Source organism: Phalacrocorax aristotelis, chromosome Z (genome assembly GCF_949628215.1).
Source record: "Phalacrocorax aristotelis chromosome Z, bGulAri2.1, whole genome shotgun sequence".
NCBI lineage: Eukaryota > Metazoa > Chordata > Aves > Suliformes > Phalacrocoracidae > Phalacrocorax > Phalacrocorax aristotelis.
Genome location: NC_134311.1, coordinates 63,475,424 through 63,497,696, shown reverse-complemented (window position 1 = coordinate 63,497,696; position 22,273 = coordinate 63,475,424). Strand labels below are relative to the sequence as shown.

Here is a 22,273-nt window from a genome sequence, read left to right as displayed (position 1 = left end):
ACCAGTTTAGGGTTTTTGATCCTAAATCCTATGTATTATCTCACTAAACTCCTAAAATCTAGAATTTGAATTTAGGGTTCAAACACTATCCAAAATGTCAAGTACAGATTTCTATAATGGTTGGCCAGAGAGGAGCCTTTTAATTTTTGAATCTTGAATTGGAAGACCAAGCACCAGCCAGAGTCATACTCTCTCAAGACTGGAAAGAAACATGTCCTGAAATCTCAATTTTCCAGGAACCTTTGGAAAAGCTAAGAAGGAAGAGTGACTATCACTAGCATTCTCAATCAAGGAGTGTCTGACCTGGACAGCTAAAAGGACTAGAATATCTAACAATTGCTCTCCTTTTATTATTCTAAGACTCTCCCACTAACAAATACTCAGGCACACCCAGGATCTTTCAAAAATCATATGAGAAAGCAGATGGCTATAAAAATTCAAAGACTAAAATCTGCTTTACCTCCAGTTTAAAAAAAAAAAAAGAAAAAAAAAGTAGTAGAAATTACCCTACAGATGTTAATAATTGTCTGGGGTGGGAGTCAGGGAAGAGGGAGGCTGGCTTCTAAGTAAACAATGCAAAAAAAGACAAAGAGGTCCCTGCTGATGTAAAACAATAAAAGCAGTTTTCTCAGCAGTGTCAGCTTAGCAAGCCTGAGGGTCTGTATTTTAAACCCCAGTGGCCTGACGTCACTCACCCTGATGGTGTGTGTGAAGGAAGCTATCTCTCCTCGATGACCGACCTGAAAAGTGTTTTCAAAGCCCAGTGGGCTAATGTCACTCACACCGACGGTGGATGGTGGGATCTCTCAGGGTGGCAGCCTGGGGGAAGTGAGCTGCAACACCAGCAGCCGACCATCACTCACTCTGATGGCAGGGGGTCAGCTGGGATTCTTTGGTGGCCTCCCGGGCAATAGTTAAAAAGAAGATTTTGGTTCACATGTCAATGTCTAGCTTGAAAGCAGGGAGTATAAAAAGTGATTTTTTTTTTTAATTGTGGTTCACCAGTGGCAGCAGTGCAGCCAGGAAGGGGAGTTTCCCTGCGAGGCTGTTTGATTGCATGTGAAGCTTACAATGGGGCTGGCTCTGCCTGGTTTTAATTTTTTTCTCCCATATGAGCTGTTTTATTCCCCCATAGCAAGGGGCGGGGGGGGGGGGGGAGGAATTAAATCCAGACAGCTCAAACTGCACTTTAAATTTCATATGCAATCAAACAGACTTTGAGACTATCATCAGCTTCTTTACCAAGCTGGCTGCCATACAGAGAATGTAAATAAATACTACAATCCCAAAACATCATGTTCTTATGTTAACTCATCTTCTAATGCAGAAATTGACATTTGGGACAAATTTTTCCCATTAAATTTATCCTGACACCTAAAGCATGGTACAGTTTGCAAAGGACTACATAAAAGGAATAGTCTTTGTCCCACTGCAAATACTGAAAAAAACCTGCAAGCGTAACTGCAGCTGATATTTCCTCAGCAAAAGGAATTATTTTGGATAGAATGGAGCCACTACTTACAGAGTAAGCTCTTACAAAGATAAAATTTTCAAACTAAAATTTTCAAACTAAAAACTACTACTTTAAAAACAAAGTTCCAGTCCTGTAAAAGTTAATTAATGTTAATTACTTAGTGTATGTTAAGCTGTCATGCTTACATGTCTAAAGGGTCAGAATCTGAGAGTTATCCAACACTGAAATCATAGCTTCTGTATGTAAAAGCAGTAAAACCAACAAACAAAATGAAATTGGGAATATGCGCAGCTATAGGCAGATTAATCAGTTTGCTTGTATGTTGTACCACTTTTCTACCAGTTCTTTGCTGCATTAGACTGTCGGATCTTTGAGACTGATGCTATTGTCTCCTACATAGTTCCTCTATGCCACCCAGAAGAAAACAAACCAATTCAGAGCAACAATACATTAAGGAATAGCTCTAGAATTCTGCTTGTCACTGTTAACTGGTTTATTCGAGACTATGAAATTATTTGTACCAGAATTTATTTGCCTGGGCATGGAGTAAAGCTGTGCAACCTCAGCCTTGCAGGAAAAAAGTAAAAGGTTACATTTTCCTCTCCAATTCTCACAATGTGTGCAGCTCACATATGTGAAGAGAAAATATGACTCTAGCTCTGCACAGTTAAGCTAATAAGCTTTCTCATAGAGTGAGACAATAGGAACTGTGAGCATACTGTACAGCACAATAAGTGCTGGCACATGAACTGTTTCAGTCTTGAGGGACAGTGTTTCACAGTATATCAGTGACAGAAGACCAGCTTGCAGCCAGAATTATGAATGAAAAGTTTAAGCCTTCATGAAACTATGGACTTAGAATGATTCTCCTGCAGTCACCACAAGAATTGATGCATTTAGTTATTTTGGGGAATACAGCATTTAACACTTCATTTTCTAAGACATTTTCTACGACACAAATTCATTAAACTTAAGACATGATGATTTTAAAAGGTGTTGTATTGTATGTATGAATACATTTATAAAAATTTAAGCCAATCAGATAAAACAGTATACATTCAACATAAACCTGTGTAGAAGTATCTTACAGGTCTACTTCTAAACCTGGGGAAATAGTGGGAGACAGAAAAATTCGTATCTCTCCCTTTCTCAGGCACCAGACTGCAAGGGACTGTTGGTGCATATTAATTTCACGGTAAACTGTGTACTTGGAATTGCCACACATGCTGTCTCTGGAGAGCTGCGGTCTGAAATAGTCTCTCATGTGTTTGTGACTACTATACAATAATACTTCAGCAACAAATGCTATGGTTACATTTATATTAGTAAATAAACAGTCCAAGGACCCTTTTGTACCCCCGATGCAGCTCAGCTTACGTGGCACAGCTCACATCCATGGAGCTAAACTCTTTCCCCTCTTCTCCCCTGCTGCAAAAAAACAATCCAAAACCCAGAATGGCCTCATCCACACAGCTTATTAGGAACAGTCCCAGGCTCACGCTAGTTCCCAGACTGTGCTCAGACATTGTTTGGGACGGTGCTAATTGACCAGGGCCAAAACGGTTCCAGGGACTGTGCTAGCAACTAGCAGCACGTTCACTTGCACACATGCTCAAGCCCATCAGTCGCTGTGATCTAGCACAACAGTCCTGTCTCTGCAGCTGCCAAAGGCAGCTCCTGAATCTGGCACCCTCCTTTGACAGACTCAGTTAATTAGGTGGCAGCTCCAAATTCCAGCTGTTGTGCGCTACCTCTGTCCTCCCCCCATGCAAAGAAGTAGTAGGTAGAGCAGGAGTTCAAAGAACTGAGCCTTGTGAAGCACACAAGCCTTCACATGCTGCCCAAACCACTGGCTCCATCTCTGACAGTGAAAGAAGACACCAGCTACAAAGTCAGATCTACCCTAAAGGTCTTTGGCTGAGTTATGATGATCTACCAGCTGATGCAAAGTAGACAGACTCAAACTACTTGCCTCTGTTCACAAGGGCAACTGCCCTCACCAAACCACTGGCGGCTTTGAACAGCTATAAAATCTTCCTCTGCTTCTAGAAACGACAGAACATTTCTCCTAGCTGAAGCACCAGAAAAGGGACAAGTTTAGATCAGCTGAAGTAAACTAGAGCTGGCATGAATGCCTCCTCTAACCTACCATCACTCATGCACTGGAAGAAGATTTTGGAAGAGAGAGAGAGAAAAATTCATTGATTTCCTGAGATGCAGATATTCTTACTATGTCTATCTACATGTGACTGAAGGTTCAGTGTGAGAGATAATGTGCATTATTAGGCCAATAACTGATAAAGCTGGGGGGAAAAAATCACTAAAAAGTTTGGAGAACAGAGTTTTTCAGGTCCTTCTCTTAAAATCCCTGAAGAAAAACTGCTAACTTCACAAGGTTGGGGTATTCTCCCACCTGCATTTAACAAAGGATATCACCTCCCCGTATAACTCATTTCAATTCATTATTGCTACAAAATTACTCCTGCTGTCTGCCTTACCACATCTGACTTTGACCGTATTCATTAATGATTGAAAAATAAATTTTAAATACTCCTATCTGCAAACCCAACAAATTTGTAAATCATTGTCCTTACTGTCTCTGTATTATCTGGCCCAGGAAGATTATTCACTTGTCTTCTTTTTCTGCAGTATAGTTGCTCTTTTGAAGAGGAAAAACTATATATTTTCATTTCCCCAGAATTCAGAAATACATGATGGGAAGTTAGCATAAAGAAATTACATATCTGAGAGTGGAAAGTTCTAATAGGATGACTGGAAATAGAAAGTATTTTGCCACCTTTGCCTAATACAAAGACTATGAAATAACAGCTCTAGGTCTGAGATTTAATTAGGATTATATAATAAAAGGATGTTGTTTGTTCTCATCAGAAATTAATACACTGTTGATTTGACAACTGCAGAAGACATTCATTGAAAGATCAACTTTTCATTGGAACTACTCTTATTTCATCGTGTTTTATTCGGGACAGGAAAATGGTGAATTCACTTGCTTGTTCAGAATTTTTGTTTCTGACCCTGTCAAACTGTTCTGTCAAAATCGAGAACAAGACTGGCTTCTCCTGGAGAACGCAGAAAAGAGTGAGTCAAAACCAACTCCTCCTCCTGTAGGAATTTAATCACTTTTTTGTTTAACAAACTTCTAAATATTTTTTTGTTTCAGCAAAATTGAAGCTGAAACATTAGCCAAGGTTTTTTTTTCAAAATGTCAGAGATCTGTTCATATAACAGATTATATAAAAATTATTAGAATAATTTTAAGAATACCACCCATTTTTTGCCCCCAGAACAAAAAACTTTTCAGTCCTTTGCAATATTACAGATCCTATGACAACTCTGTGCTTTTGTACCACATATTTTTGGAAACTTTATGTCATTTGAGTTTTAGCACTGAACACAAGCGTATTTGACTCTTGATTTACAGCAATCTGTCTTCTTTAACCATGAACCCACCACCATAATATGTTTCCATGGCAGAAGTCCTGTTATTTACTTCCCTTTTACAGCTAATGCATTAAAAATATTACTCCACTTTAAGAGAACAGGGGTCTTGCCAGTCTTCCTTGCTCGAATATAGGAAATAAGGCTGGAATTGGTTTTAAAACAAAACAGAGCTCCTAGAAGTACCACTAGAGACTCGCTTATCTTTGCAAACGAAGAATGTGGATCCATTTCAAGTAGTAAAACTGAGTTGTATGTTAACAAGCAGGTGCAAGAAGCTGTACCAACGCTTTGAAGCCTTTGCACGGGGCGCACCATTTTCTCTGCGCAGCGCAACGGGAAAGCAGGAGGCCAAACCGCGCCGCGCCGCAGGTTTTGTGCCAGGGCGGGAGGGGCTGCGGGCGCACCAGGGCTCGGCGGTCGCTCTGGCCCCCAGCCCCGCCGGCCCGCCGCGGGGAATGGCACAGCGGCCGGTCCCGCCGCCCCGCCGGCCGGCGGCTGTGAGGCCCAGCGGGCCCGGAGCCGGCGCCATCCCTCCAGTGCCCCGTCCCACGCCACCGAGAAGATGGCGTCTCGCCCCAAGCTGCCAGAAAGCGTCCGTGAGCCGGAGGCGCTGCCGGCGGAAATCGGCGCCCGTGCCCCGACGGCGTGTGGCTCCTCCACGGGTCTGCAGGTGCCAGGCCTGGACGTCCTCCGTGCCAGCCATGGGCCGCCCGCTCCCCTTCCCGGTCCCCCTGCCCGCACGCCTGCCCCTCCCGCGCCATCTTTACGCCCGCGCCTTCGCGTTTCCTGTCTGGGCGGAGGAGGTTTGGCCCTGCGACGCCGCCGTCTCCCAGCGGCTGCGGCGAGCGTCATGGCGGCGGCTCTCTCAATGTCAGCGGCTTTGAGGCACCTTGTGGCGAGGAGCGTGGCCGCTGCGGCTCGCCTGTCGCCGGCCAGGTAACGGGCACCGCCGGCGCTCCTCTGCCCGGCGGCACCGCCGCGGCCAGGGCCCGTAGTGCTCCCGGGGAGGCTGACCCGGGCCTAGGGCTTCCCCGCGGACGCCAGGCCGGGGGGCCGCGCCAGGCCGGGGGCGCCACGCAGGGCCCCGCCGGGAGCTTGGAGCGGCCGGGCCGGCGGCGGGCGCCTGGCTGGGGCCTCTCTCCGCGGCTGTGCATGTCTCTCCGGTCTATCCTTGCCGTCCCCCGCGCTGTGGCCGGCCGCCCGCCCGCTGTCCTTGCGGCGTCCGGAGGTCGGTCGAAACGGCGGCGGAGGGCCGCCTTGCTCGGCGTGGCGGGCGGCGTTTGCCTCGCTGCCGGGAGCCTGAGGGGGGCGGTGGCTCCTTCCATCGCCAGCACCGTCCTCCTAGAGAGTTGCACCCCTCTGCCCTACTCTGTACCCTGTAGCTTTTCCTCTCCGTCTCCTCCCCAGGATCTGTTACTTTTTTCGGGGGATACGTAGCTACTGTTTCACTCATTCCTCAAAATAATGCAGGAAGTCGCGTTATAATCTTTGGTGGCACTTTGCTGTTTGTTTCTTTAATGCAGCAACCTTTTATTGAAAGTCCAGTACATGACCTCAACCTCTACTTGAAGACGTGTGCATGCGTTTACTTCTGTGAATGTCACAGGACTTTGGTTTTTGTAAGATGCCCTTCTAGTCAAGAGGAAAAAAAATATAGTTCAATGCTATTAACTATGATTCGGAGGCTATGCTTTTCCATGCTCCTTAAATCTTTACATATAAACATACCTACAATATAGTTTCAGTAATTTTTTTAAATCTATGATGTTTTTATGTATGTGTATGTGTGTATATGTATATACATATGTGAAACATGGAGAAAGCTGTATAGGTGCACATATATAGAGAAAGAAGGATGATGGCTATACTATTTCTTCCCACGTTTTGTGCTCTGACTGTCCCATCGGTTACTGCTGCTTCCTCCCTCTTAAAATGGCACCTGTTTTACAGTGCTGAAGATTAATCCTCAGTCTCATAAAAATGCTTTGGAATCTGTGAATATTAATTTAGCGGTTGTTCTGTGGTAATGCAGAAACTTACTGTTCATGTTTGACTGCTGGTTTCTAGCCCTCTTAAAAGAGGGGTAGGCTGTTGACACAACTGTTGCCTGTGCTATGTGGTAGATTGGATCAGTCAGCTGATTAAGGTTAAAAATAACTTTGTTTGTTTTAAAGTTTTACCACTCTACCTTTTAAGCATTCACTCCAGAATAAATAGTAGGATGTAACAGGGGTGGGAGTGAACAGTATGGAAATGTGAGGTGGGGACTCTTAAGCTGGCATTTCTTACAGGAAATTTCTACTTTGAAATAGTGCCTTAGGTTCCTTCCCTGCCACAGAGGGAGACAGAAGGATTAGTGTCCCATAATATTTTCAGTAAGAGGGAGGTTGCCTCTGGGGTTGGGTTGCCTGAAGTGACTTCACATGCCATGGGAGAGTGGCCTGATCATAAATCTGCAGGTTTCTTGCAGAAGAGGCAGGAAAGAGCACTGTGAGTCTCTCTTATTTAAAGTTGTACACATCCTTGCAATCATTGTATGTTGAAAGAGTGAGAGCGAAGTTTTCCTTGGAACAAGGAAAAGGTGTTTCAGAATAAAATAGTTTTGGCACTATGAAGGAACAATTAAGGCTGTAATTCATTGCATAATTTTTATAAATTAATTATTTTCTTGATGAGGCAGGCACAGAAATAAAGAAAAAATCATCTTTCTTCTTCTCAGTTACTGTTTTATAGAAAAAATAGTGTTAAGCAGCCTCTGCAGTCTCCCTGCTTGGATGGAAGAATCAAGGTACAAATTAACAGAAAAGGATTCAGGGCTCTAAATTTTAAATTCAAGATGTCTTCCTGCAGCTCATAGATAATAAAATTAGAGGTGCATGGGAGAAAGCGTAGCTTTAGCTTTTGTACTTTCTGTTGCTTCTTGGAAAAGCTGTTTGGCTTGTTTCCTCTTGTGGATAACTTTCTTATATACCATATAAACCTTCACATGTTACCAGATGACTCCAATATCATAAATTTCAGTAGACAGGTAGATGTCTCAAAGCTTGGCAGTATACAAATCCCATTTCTAGCTTTAATATCTTGCACCTCATTTTGCAAAAAGGGGATAAAGGAACCTCCCCACCTCACAGAATTGTGACTGGTCTTATAATACAAACCACTTAAGCTTATTTTCCAGTTATGATGATCAGCAGCTGTCCAAAAGCCTACTTCTTTCAGAGGGTGATGTTTTGCAGCACATCTTGCAATTGGATATACAGATTCTGCAATACCAGTTTCCTCTCAGAAAAGTATTTTGATGGATATAGTTTGGTGCAAGTAATTTCTTTGTTAAAACAAATTCGGTGTATATTTAAAGTCTGTGTCTGTTTAATTTATTATTGGAGTGATCTGTATATTTGCTGATCTGTAGAAAGAAAGTACTATACCAGTATTCTAAAATGTGTCTTAAAGTAAACATAGGTGTTAGAATTACTTACAATTAAATTTAACACTGTTTGCAGAAGATGACTGCAGAAAATGCTGGAATTGTCAGCTGTGAGGGCATTTGAATGATTCTTCTGTCACTTCAGCACTATGCTTTTGTTTACTCAGATTCCGAGTAAGGTTTGGTCAAGTTTGGTACAACTTGGTTAAATTACAGTTTCATGTTATTTGCCTAAATTAGGCTATGGGGGTAATATAGCTTATTGTTTGAGCACTGTAGGATTAAAGTTAAAACCTTCAAGCAGTAGTCTTATTTGGAGTGGTTTTTGAAGACTTTTGCATGTGAAACTTCTGATAGTTCTCAATTTTTCAGAACTTAAATTACAAAATAATATAGCTGCCCTCTGATTTTGAAAACAGTTCCCAAGATCACTTAACAGCAGTCACAAGACAGATTCTGTTCTGATTTTCGTGAGTTATATTTGGTTCTTACAAGTATTACGACATCCTCTAACAGAAAGGTTGAATGTATTGGTACATGTTTAAACACTACAAAATATGCATGCCCAAGCTGCTTGATGCTTCTGAAACCGTTACTGGTAACACAAGGAAGTAAGTGTTTGGTCCGAAGTTAGGAGAACATGCAGCAACATTTTTCAGATCTGTATGAAGTTCTGTGTGCCTAGTTTAAATCACTGAAGTGGTGGTTACAGAGTCCATCATTATTCTGTCTGGTGGTGAGCCTGATAGACCATCAGCAGGTGGCTTGAGCAGATACAGAAAGTAGAAGTGCCTCCTTTGCTTAGATCACAGTTTTGAAGCTTTCATGCTGCAAGATCTGTCAAGGTTTCAGGGGCTTGAAATTCTGTTGAATGCACTCTTCTGAGGTTGACCTCTTCAAGAGGAAAGTTGTACCTTGTTTGTCTGTCTTACCTAATTACTTCAAATTTTACCTCTTAGTTATCTGCAGCCAAAATTTGGTTAAGGGGTATAATTTAAATAATAGTTACATTTCTTTAAGTTTCATGTGAATTGGAGGAAAGCAGAGGAGGGGCTCTTACATGTCTGTGTCTTGAGAAAGATTGCAGTGTCTCCTTGTGTTAGAGAATGTGGGTAGGTGGAGCTGGGAAAAGAAAAATTCAAACGAATTTCTACGGAACAGGGAATCAGCTGTTTGTTCCAAAACCACATAGTATTTCAGACAGTCTCTTTAAGTCACAAGGTATTGCAGTCAGGATACAAAGATACTGATTTCTAATGCAAAAGCAGAGTATTTTGTGTGCGCGAGTGTAATAACTGACCACACAGTCCCTACATTTCATGATAATGGATTGTTCTTGTTACTTTTCAGTGATAGATGATGGTTCTTCAGCGTGTTACATTCCTTTTGTAATTCTGTTTTAAAGACTCTGAGCATTACAGCAAATATTTTGCTGGTTCATCATAAATGCATACCTGAGGTTATGAAAGCAAAGAATTACAGACACTAGTGTAGAAAAGTAGAAAGCCTGTTATTCAGTTCATGATATACGCTCATTGAATGAGGAAAACTGGGGCACCATTTAAATCTTAGTCTTCAGTTATTATATACATAAGCAAGCTTCCCCATCAGTGAAGAGAGAGGGAAGCCATTTTTGTGGGAAAATAGAGGACTTATAAAAGAAACCTGTTTCTATCTTGCTTTCTCATAAATAATAGAGAAAATGTTTACTAACTTTTTTTGAAAAGTGTTTTTCTTTTCCCTCAAGGCAACTAGCTTATGCTTTTGTGTTATTGTTTGGTTTTTCTTTTTTTCTTTCTTCAAAACAGTGTTGGCGTTTTTGCTTGCATGTTCATATGAAGCCATATGTTAAAATAGGGCTTAATACACTTCCCAGACCTAGATTTGGGTAGACCAGTGAGCTACACAAAGATGCACAAAGCTCTGACTGCGTCTTGTTAATAGAAGCACTATTTAGCTAGTGTTAGTGCTAGCCATTGTGACATTTTGTCAAGTTTGGAATAAGTAGCATGTTGCAGCAGTTGCATTACTTATTATTTCATCCAGCTGTAACGTGTGTCTGCTACTTGCTGTCATATACTGGGTGGGATAACATACATGTGGTGTTATCACGTTCAGTCACAGAACCTTTGGTTTTCATTAGTTCAAAAAATAGTTCTGCAGCATTTAACTTCATCTAAATTAATTCCAATGGCTAACTGCATCTGCAAACAGTATCTGGAATAAAATTTCAAGATAGACCAGGAGAATAGTTTTCTGAGGTCTTGCCCTGGCTGTATAAGTGGTGTTTATACATAGTTTCGTTTTGGTTATTTGTAATGGGAAAAAAGACCTTTTAAAATATACATTTGAGTTTTACAGTTTTATCTTGAAAATCTGTTTTGTTTTTAATGCATAACAGAGAAAGTATAGTCAATCAGACTATCTTACAACACAATAGTACAACTGTTACTGAAATGTGGAATAAAACTCCAGGGAGTTTTTTGGTCATAAGATCGTGGTGACATGGAGGTGTGGAGCAGACTCAAGGTGAAAGATGTGGAGAGACCAATGGACATAGTGTGGGGAGAAAAAGATGAAAAGCACTGCAGTTTGTACACTTCATGAGCATAAGTTTAAAAGCAAGACTCCAGACAGCAGTATTTGTCTGATCTTGCAGACAGCCTGAAGCAGTAATTCGGGAGAAGTAGATGTTCCATCTATCTAAGTGTATAATTCATTTAAAACCCATTCCCTTTGACTCTGTCCACACTGTTCAAATAATGATTGTGTGGATAAGAGAGGGCCTAGCAGCCAAATCCTACGTATTCACTGGGACTGGAAGGATCATGAGGGTTATTTTTTATAGTCACATGTCCTTTGATGATGATCTGGTTCTGGCTGTCGTGAAGGAAGGCCCTCTTTCCCCATCTGTTTTGCATGCTTTGAGGGAGAGAGATTTCTGACAAGTAGGATACTTGAGTCCTTTTGCAGTACTTCATGTAAGATCTTAAAGTTGCTGATCCACCGCTACTTGCTTCTGTCCTGTAGGAGTTGATGGGACAGCAACATACTGTCATATTCATGACTGCTGTGTTGGTCATGGATATGCACTTTATTACAAGGTCCTGTGGCTCTGGTGATTCAGAATGATGTTTTAGATTTCCTGCTTTTGGCTTCTCTGTTTGTCATGGGAAGTAGGGTGTAGGAGTGCTCCTTCGTTCCTTTAAAATGGAAAAAGAAAGCTTTGGAAAGCCCCCATGGAAGAGCAAAGATGTTGGATGTAGTGAAACATTAGAGCAGTAGGATACTGCTGTCAAAGTGAGGAATTCTGTCATAGATTAGAGAAATGAAAAAGTAAAAAATACCATGTGTCATGTAGTTTAGTCTTCTAATGCACAACTTGTCTGCTAGTGAGCCAAGATCAAAATCATTCTTGTTCTTAAAGCTGCATGTGATTCCCATAATGTTTCTTAAAGTTCAGGTACTTTCAGTATTGGTCTAGGCAGGGAAGAGGATTGGTAGGAAGATGTGAAAGTAAGAGGGGCAGAAGGGGAAAAGAGGCCAGGAGAACCAAAGTTTGTGAATGTGGGCAAGGGTGAGATGTGTTGTTCTGGAAATGGATGTTTTTCTAAAGGAATTGTGGAGAAGTAAGTAGAGCAGGTGTTATGACAGCAAAATGTTCCTGCTGAGGCTTCTTAAATTGCTGTTCATTATTGGGCATATAACATGGAGTGACTTATTTTGTGGTTCCATCACTTTTGGAATTAGAAACCCAGAGGAGGAGGAACTGACAGCCTTTTCAGCAAGAGAAGGTTTAAGAGACAAGCAGACAGACATTTAAGGTTTGTGTTGAAAGATAACTAGTAAATAAGCGATGTGATTGCTTCTGCACTAGAAGAGCTATAAACCCTTCTTACCAGCTTTGTGGCAACTAGTCGTTGTGGCCTCAGAACTGCAGGTCACTTTACCTAAAGTTTGGCATATCTTTAAAAAAAAATTTATTATATGCTGGAATAACTTTTTGCCTACATCTACTGATCTGAAAACCTAATAATCTTCTCTCTACTTTGAAGATTTGAAGAGGAGTGGAGCTAGGAATAAAACCCCCAAACCCCACCAAAACAAAAACAGAAAAAGCCCCCAAAACCAAAAAAAAGCCTTGGAGGGTAGAGGTGAAGTCTGTTGGCACTAGTATCCTAAAACAGAAAGACATACTTTCCTTCAGGGTCTGAACAATTTGAAATTGGTTCTGACACTGGGTTTGGAATGACACTTACTTTGTTTTCAAAACAAAACTCCAAACTTCTTTTATGGGAAAGGTTTTCTTGTTGGTATTTCCTAATACCAAATATTTAGTATCTTGCAGTTTGAGAGAAATATATTTGTAGAAATTGTTACCATGACTTCAAGCACCTTTTTTTTTGTCAAATAAATAAAGAAATTGGTAGTTTATGCAATGCCATATGGATACATGGAGAAGGGGAATTCGAATGCCAGCTGTCAATAGACAGAGTTTCAAATCTATATTAAGAAAATAAAATTTGCTTTAATGGTGGTGGTTTAATATATTGTTCCACAGGTTTAACTCATACTGGAAAAATACTACTTTCTGGGTTACAAAAACAACCTTGATGTTGCCTTAAAGTAGGTTTGAGATTTATGACTTAATTAAATTTGATATTCCATTATACATCTCAACATGATGCAATATTTATATATGATTGGAAAAGCCCAGAAGACATTTGGGTTGGGTTGTATTTCTGACTGATAGGAACTGTCGCTTTCAAAGCTGTTCTTCACAGAAGCAGGCACTATCAAAATGCGACAGTGAGATTCAGAAGAAGTTAAGTTCCAAAACCCAAAGTAAGTTTAGAATTTAATTGATACCATCTATCTCAATAACATGCTGCTAGGCCTTTCAACTACACGCAAGCAAAATCAGTATCTGATACTTCTGTTTTTGGGAGGAAAACAATGCAAATCGAATCAACACTAGGAGTTTTTAGACCAATTTATAGTTCTCAGTGTGTTACACCAATGTAATAGATCTTCCCTGCGGCACTGTGCAAAATCTCACCTATTGTTAAGCACATGTTGATGAATAGTGAGGATGGAAACACTAATTACAGTTAATATTGTTGATATTTTAAACTTTTATCTGCATTTTCAATTTTGAATGTTGCTTTTGCTGACACCTTTGTATGACTTAGTCTATGTACAAATAATCTACTTAGTATGGTAATAATTCCTCATCATCCTCAACCTTGTGACTGTTTCTGTCAGTTTGGTTATTTTTAAAGGAATTTGTGAACTTCAAGCTTGCTGACAGTGTTAGGCATAAGGTAGATTTCTGGAGATACAAAGGCAATGCCACTGTTTGGTTCTTTCTGGGACTAACCCTGTCTTGTTTGTACTTATTATGTTTTATGCAATTCTTTGTGATGCAGGGAAAAGGAAATATCTGTTCTTAAACTTACGCATTTTTGGTTCTGTGAGAGGTTTGAGAGTGAACCGTGGCTTTTTTTTTTTTTTTTTGTTACCATAAGGCCTGAAATTAAATCTTTAGTATTTTGAGAAAAACTAGAAATTAAAGATATCCCACCCTGCCAGGCAGCTATTGATTTTTCTGCTGTTGGCCAAATTGTCAATCATAAATGGAATTGTCTGTTGTAAGTGATAGAGGTGCTGAGTGGCTTATATAGTTAGCAGGGAAGCGTGACCTATTCGCACAGTTTAAAAAAAACCCAAGTTTTAAAATACTGTATTTTATACTAATCATTTCAGTAAATCTGTGTAATCCTTAAGAGCTTAGTTTCATGTGTTTTATCCATGTACATATTTCCATTCTTATGGCAATAGAGTGGATTTTGATAAGCTTTTAAAATTCTTTTGTAAGAATATGATTCTTGAGTGTGTTACAGAGTATACCTCCAAACTGTCTTAAGATAACATCCTTTATTGTTTCTGATAAAAGGTATTGTTAAACTAGCAGGAGTCAAGCTGAACAGTTAACATTACCTTCTTTACAATGCATATTTCCATATTTCCTGAGAAATGAATGGCATATTTCTGTCTGAGTTTCAAAGTGTAGTTGTTCCCTCCTGGCAGTATAACAATATGTTTGGGTATTATTTTGTTAACAAGCCACTCTCTAGCTGCTGTAATTTCTGTCTGTCTTAATCTTCTCTTGACCTGTGACTGATGTTGAGGAAGTAAATTAACTTATGACTGAACTAGACAGACTGTAGGCAGCTCCAGAATGTGTGTGGGCAAACAATTCTTGGAGCTGCTTATTCTTGGAGTGTTACATGGAAGATTTCATAAACAGCCCCTATTATTTTTTTTTAAATCAAATTAGATGTGTTTTATATAAAATATTTGAAGACCTTAATGTATACTCTATATGTAAATACTTCTGATGTTATTATTTGCTATCAGTCTAATAAAGTAATATTCTACTAAATGTTAGTGATGGCATTTGTATTGAAGTTCAAACAAAAATTTTGTTGCAGAGGGTAATTTTAATTTTTTAGTTCTTAATCTTTTCTATGTATTTCAGTAGTTTTAAGTAGAGATTCATACTGTATTGCATCTGATGTCAATAACGTTCAGAGGTACCATCTGTTATTATAAAATGGGGTATGTGCTTTGTGGCTATTTGAAGACCCAAGAATAAATAAGTGGCTTAATACTTGCAGTAGAACCACAATTTAAATGAAGGAAAAAAATGCAGAGTTCTTCATGCAGTAGTTTTGACTGTTCTGTCACATATTCAAGGAGTATTTGTATGTGCTGCATAAGTTATCTGAAGGGAAATTCTGCAGCCGTGATGTTTTGTCATATGTCAGTGTTGATTGTGCCTACTGGAGAATGAGACAAATAATCTGAATGTTGTTGTCTGAGCTGGAATTCAAGAGTAAGGTTTGCATTTGAAGCACCAGTTTTGCCTTAAGGGATAATTCCACTTTAGAAAAGAGAGGGCAATAGCAAGGCTAGCAGTCTCTTTTCAGAGAGCTGCTCAGATAGTAAGAACACAAAAAGAGATTAACGAAAGGGAAGAATTGTACCAGTGGAGGAGGAGAGGGTCCGTGTATAAGTAAGCGTACAAGAGAACACACAAATAGGGTAGCTGATGAGGTTATTTTTATTCTCAAAGGTGAGTTCTTAAAAAATGCTTGTAAGGTGTGTCTACATTAATAAATAGTGTAAATGGAAAGAAAATTATGTAGGATAATTATGGAACAACAGGGCACTCAATCTTCCTTCTAAAAGATACTTCATTTAAGTAGCTTGGCAGTTGCATTATATTGTTCTTGTAACACACAATAATTTATCCTTCATCAATGTAAAGAATTGTGCCAAGGCTGCAGATGCTAATACAGTACTCTCTAGAAGAAAGGGCTTTTATTTTTTAGTCCTAAACTAGTGCCATATAATTGTTACTTGCGCTTGCATGTAGCATAGCAGTTAAAGTTTTGATGTGATAATTTTTTTAAAAACTTCTGTTGGATACACTTGCATAGGTTGTTTACATTGCAGCCAACTATTTCTTTTAAGCTAAAGGGAGAGCTGTATTGTAGAAGCTAATTTATCACAGTGGTACCCACAACAAAAAAAAATGTGTGGTTAGCATCTTTTGAAAAGAAGTAGGCTTTAAAATTGGTCATTATAGAGAGACTACATAAAATTAAGTCCTGTGCTTTGGTTGCTAGTTAATGAGGCTGAAAAACAAGTACAAATATATTGCATATGCTGGAAAAAACTGAATTTGATAGGACTTAATGACTAGCAAAGTGTCAGGAAGCAGCAAGGGCTGGCTGTTCCTGAAGGTAAGGCAAGCTGGAAACTGAGGGTGATCCCAGCAGGAACACAGCAAAGGCATGATCAGGGTCCAGGGTCTGCCCGGGGAGTCCAGTCAGGAGCAAATGGGACGAAAGACAGATTTGGAGACAAGCTGCCACCTGCATCTGAAGTCCATACAGGCACCAGGGTCTGAATGTGACTGGAGTCATACTGCAGCTTGGGTGAGAGGTCTAGCCAGGCTCCGAGATACAAGCCAGAGCCAGGGCTGGAGGTGGGTGCACTTAATGATGATGCATAGTCAAGGGTTGAAGACTCAAAGCCGAGCTTAAGTGGAGCTCCAGGGCCATAGGCAGGGGGTGTTCGTGGAGGCCCTGGGTGAGGCTGGTCATGGCCATTAAGATCTGTTAGTGCTCTTAGAGTTTTGATACATGGTCTGACAGACTTGTGTCCAGACTAGTTAATATTAGAGCATGAGCTGACTTGAAAACTCAAATTATACTTTTCAATGTAAGATGGCAACATTGGTGTGTCTTCTCTGCTCGTAACCCAGTAGGCAAAGATTTATTGAACTATAATGGGGTTTTTCCACTCAGAGGTGTGTGAAAAGGAAGTTAGAAATACATTAACAAATTAATGATGTGGACAGGCAGAAGAATTAAAAAATGGGCTGTGGTGTGATTAAGGTGTGTGATATAATGAAGGGTAGCTATAGTACTTGATAACTGTGGAATGGCAACAGTTCAAAGAGGAGTTGAGGACAAAAGCTTGATGTCAGGAAGGAAATTGAAGAGTAAGGTGGCTGAGACAATGCAAAGTTGACAAAGCAAGGGTGAAATAAAACCATATGCAATAATACTAGCTAGATTGTCCCATTCTCATCTAGAACAACTGCTGAGAGCTCAGAATTCTGAAAAGAGACCTGTTTCTGTGTGTCATATTCCATTTGTGAGGCATTTGGCTGTCTCTAAGTGGCTTTTATGAAGCACTGCAAATGTAAATAAATGCATAATTCTCAAATACATTTTTTCATAGCTGCCCAACAACTGAGACTTACTAGCCGAATAGCTTCATTGACTTTCATGAACCATTTATAAACCAAGAGGTAGTTTTCCAGTAACACTTTAAAGGATTATTTTTTTGTACTGTAGTTTAGTTCAGTAGATTACATTTCAAGTGTTTGAGGGCATTAAATAAGAAAGAAGTTGCCTTTATTTACATGCTGTGTTTTACAGACCTTGCTATTACCTTCGATTATTAGAGTAAGTATTACTTAAACCTGTCAGGGCAGTCAGATAGAAAGGCTAAATCAAGTGGAAAGGATGGGGATGGAATACGGAACTATACTGCGCCATAAACCAGTTGGCAGACACAGAGGAATCTTTGCTCTTTTTTTGTTGTTGTTGTTTAATTTTACTTGATTCAAAGGCTCTTGTTCAAACTGCATAAACCTTCCTAAGACAGAGGTGGGTTGTGGAACATTAGTTTCATTCCTCACAGTTTTGGGATTAAACCCTTTGGCTTTTGTTGTCCTTACTATAAAGAGAGCACAGTCTTTAGTTATTGTCTAGTTGTATGACTGCCTGAATGTATATGTGTGGGGAGAAATCTGACATTTAAAAAGCACAGACAGAGCAAATATGTCACCTGTATATTTTGTCTTTACTCCCTACATAACTTTTCCCTCTTCCTTTTTAACTTTGTTAGGCTTCCTAACTAGATAATGTAAAATTCAGTTCATAGTTGATACGGGCTGTGCAGCATTTCTAGTATTATTTGCCTTTCAGCTGACTTGCCTGCAAGAGTTTTCCGCTGGTTCACAGGGAGCCTGCTGTTCTCAGGTTGTGATCTGAGGTCAGTTTCTAAGATTAGGCCTTCTGGTTTGGAGAGTAGCGTGCAATGAAATTGCTGATCAGCAGCTGTACAGGTAGCAGTAGTTCAGAGTCCCTGCCACCTGACAGCAGTTGGACATCTTATAAACTACTTATTCTATTGCTGTAAAAGTAGTACACCAGATCTTTCATAATGAGTTTATGATTTCTACTAGAAAAATACTTAAATGATTTGGGGTCATTTTATTCTTAATGTGTTAAGCCCCTCTCTCAGAAGTGTTTCTAGTCTGTTCGCTGTAATCTGGCAGAAACCACTGGCATACTTTGAGTCACATTCATGTGGGGGTCTAGAAGTACTGGCATTACTTTGTTCAGAAGTTTAGTTGCAAATAACGACTGAGTTTATGTTCAAGTACGTTGAGGAACAGTCTGGTATCATCCTGGGACTTGCAGAGAACTGTTTCAAAATGTGCAGGCCTCGCTTGCTGGTGTACTGACTTGAACCCAAGCTATCTGTGTGGATTTTTGCCTGAACTATTCCTCAGCTCAAGCCATTTTCATTGTGTATATGCTTGTGCTACACAGGTATCCACCTAATTAATGCTCCCAGAAGGCATAGTGCTCAAAGATGAGGTGGAGACACCTGAATAGCTCTGCAGGAATAGGTTGAGCCTGTTAGTGTTTACTGTCTGGCCATTGTGGAGTCTTCTGAAGGGTTGTGCTGGTCTTTGTTGTGTGCCCAGTGGTGTCAGCTTGATCACCTGGCCAGAGAGCAGCTCAAAGGACCCTGTTTGCGTCAGGGGCAATGCAGGCTTGGCACTAAGTCAGAGCTAACCGTCGCCTCATTCCTCGTTCACCCTGAGAAAGCTGTTTAAATGAGGGGAAACTGATGGTAGGCAACTCAAGCTGTGTCTTAACAGAGCTGACTTTCATCCTAGGGACTTAACTGGAGTGCCAGGAGTGGTTGTAGTGCTCTGGTCCTATGGTAGTTCTGGAAGGACTAGGGCTGTGTTTGCATAGTGCTGTCGTTCAGATGATAACCTTGGTTGTTTGTAGATATGTCAATAGCATTTTCCTCTCTGTGGGATAATTAAAATAGAACCTAAAATAAATAAAATTTGATTGTTTTCTACTTAATAGTGTTTACTACTTGAAAATTTAACTCATTTAATATTTCTAAAGGCAGGTGAACATAACATTTTGCTTTGAAGATGCACACTAAGCTACAAGCCACAAGTCAAATGCTTAAAGATATTTTCATGTTTATTCAGTACTTTTGCATGACCATTGCTTCTTTTCATAATGCAGATTTGCCTAACAGAAAAGCACAATCAGTTCCTGCCCTGTTTTCCAAACACACTGAGGGGAAAAAAATATATGTTTCATATGAGCTTTTTAGTAAGTAGAAGCAGTGTTTATATATTTCTGTTTCAATTTTGATCTTTTTTCCCACTTAATACAGAAATTTTAGTAGTTTAGATTAAATAAATTGGTAGTCCTTTAATCCTTTCAGAAACATAATTTACTGTCTTTATAATTTAACATCATTTCGTAAGTAAAAGAAAAATTATGATGTGCCAGTATTGTCTGAGAATGTAATTATTTATAAATGGGGAACTTGCCTTTCCTCCAAAGCCAGAAGTTACTCCTGCAGTTCATACTACAGAACAGAACTACGTGGTCTCCACAGGCAGTATTGGGCATTATATTCCATATTTTGTTTATGTTGGGATGTTATAAGAATAGTAAATGTATCCTGGTAAAAATAAAACACCATTGACTCTGTTAAGTCTTTATCACTTTAATGGCAATAGTGGATCTGATACCAAGGAAGTATTATCCCACTTTATTTAGGTTCTTCTCTCACAAGTTCAACTTTACAAGCTGTCTTTATAAAAATGCATTATATTGGGGCGGAATGCTGTGATCTGTACTGTATTTGACATCATATAACGGGGAATAAGTAATGTCTGTACTTTATATGAGAGAATGTCATACTGATTTGGTTTAGTCTGCCCAACTGTAGTGTGTGTCTAGGTTGGATGCTGTGGAAGTTCTGAGCTGGCAGTGTCTCCATGTTCTTTTTGTACAGAATTTAATGTGTTTATGGTTGCTGTACACTGTGAAGCTTATATTATTCCTCATAGATGCCATAATATTAAAAAAGGTTGGTTTTCTAAGAATGATTATCTGTTCAATGTATTGAATGGTTCATCACAGCTTCTTCATATATGTATATTCACACCTACTGCTGCCCTGGTCATTCAGTATCAGAATACTTAAAACACCATTTAGACTTACTTCTTATTAACTCCCTTTATCTTTCATGTGGCACATGAGGTTTTCTTCAAGACTTTATTTCATCTCTGTGTTGTGATCTGATTACCTGTGCTGTGATATCTGGTGTTCTTTAACATATCTCCAACAGTTGACCAAAAGGGGGTGCTAGTAGATCAAACAGTCAGATGTGTTGCATAAAGAAGTTAAGGAGTCCTTTTTTTTGTGCAATGAATTAAATCTCAGCTGTTGAATTAGATAGGGTGAATACAAGTTTTTGCATCTGGGTGTTGTGTAACTTGCCAGTCGCACCATTGCTCTTCGTGGAAGGCAAATTCATGCCTTGTAAATATGGCTGCTTATGACCTTCCATTAGGCTTATGGGAGATTCTTTGACATTTCCAGGGGCTCTGTGGCAGGCATTCTGTTCCGTAAGACTTCCATTTATTTTTCTGTTCATGCAGTTAAAACCAAAAAGCATTTAGGGGTAAGCATACGTTATTTAGCAGGTATTTAAGAAGTTCAAATTTGTTGAATTTTAGAGATTGAATACAGATATCCAAAACTACCAAGACAAATGTTCAAGTCAGATGCCTTAATATCCTTCATCGTTCTGTCACAAAAGACTTCTGCTGTCCATTTTTTTACTGTTTGGTTTTTCTAGTTCAACAGGACTGATTAATGGCGTCAGTAGAGCTGGGACCTCTAATGTAAGAAAGGAAGAGGTGACATAAGTATGTGCCCTGAAACAAGGAACTCTGCTATGTTCTTAATCCACAGTGGGAAAAGATGGTTGAGAGACCTGGTGCTGGTGTGAATACTGTAGTGAAGACAGGAGGACTTCCAATGGCTTCTCAGTTGATCCCTCCATTTGCGTGGAACCCATTTGTGACTTTGCTGGAGCAGCAGATGACTGCTTTTCATGGAAGACATGGTTAGATTATCACAGTATTTGTTTTTCCAGGATACGTGATACCTATACACATTTCTCAACTCTACAAATTCACTTTTTCACTAGTAGTCATTATTAATTTGTTCTGTGATAATGAGCTAATGTGAAAGTATTTTTACAAGTATTTAATAAGAAGACTGTAGTGTACTCTTTGCGAAATTTCTACTGTTGTCTCTCTACACAGTATAAAAGACATTAACATTTACTGTGAGACTATAAAATAATGAATTGTAGCCATAACCCAGTCCATATGCAATGTTCTGGTCTATAATACCTATTAAAGAAACGTGCACTGTGAAAGAAATAGTGACCTTAACATTTTTTAAATTCCTAACACTGAAACCCAGAAATATCATTAAAGTGTGTTATTGTTTTATAGCAGATATTAAAGCAGAGTTCATGCTGAAGCTGTATCACAGTTAGATTGATGGTAAAGACAAAATTTTATTACACAAAGTTACATTTTAAATGAACTGTCAAAATTAGTATAATGAAATGGTAATAAATTATAGAAATTATTAAAATGATAATGTAAAATGATGGTACAGGATCATATAGATCAAGTTTAAGGAATTTAAATGCCCAACACAATGGTACAGGGTGGGAAGAAAATAAAACTTTCATAATTGCAATCCAAATGACAATTTGAGTGGTGGTCTCTAGCCAAAGGAGCCCCTGTACATTCATACCAAGCTACTGATGTTTGTGGAAACACAAAGACACCTCTGTATTTGTGTGACAGAATAATATGTAGAGAACAAAGAAGGAATCTTCCATTAAGAGAGTGACTAAGAGATTTGAGAGGGAATATACCTGGGGAAGAAGAGCGTGATGCCAGATGCATCTGAAGGAAGAGGCCCAGAAAGACAAACTTCAAGGGGAGAATTTTGCTGTCTGAGTCCCTGTGGACTAAGTGTGACATCTTTGCCAGCCATATATCCAGGCCTCCTTGATGAAAGAAAAACCTTTAGGGACTAGAAGACCTCGTGAAGGGTAGGTTATAATCCAAGAAGCAGCAGATTGGGTTATACATTAGATTATACATTAATGGGGGATACTGTGGGCAA

The 22,273-nt window shown here is 39.6% G+C and overlaps 1 protein-coding gene across 1 annotated transcript in view; it reads left to right on the top strand.

Annotated features, from left to right (window-relative positions):
• The first annotated feature begins 5,483 nt into the window (after positions 1-5,483).
• NDUFS4 (NADH:ubiquinone oxidoreductase subunit S4) overlaps positions 5,484-22,273 on the top strand; it is a 49,591-nt gene continuing 32,801 nt past the window's right edge. The window contains exon 1 of the mRNA XM_075078307.1: positions 5,484-5,872. Coding sequence (XP_074934408.1) covers positions 5,499-5,872 — 374 coding nt within the window. The 5' untranslated portion in view covers positions 5,484-5,498. The remainder of the gene's footprint in view (positions 5,873-22,273) is intronic.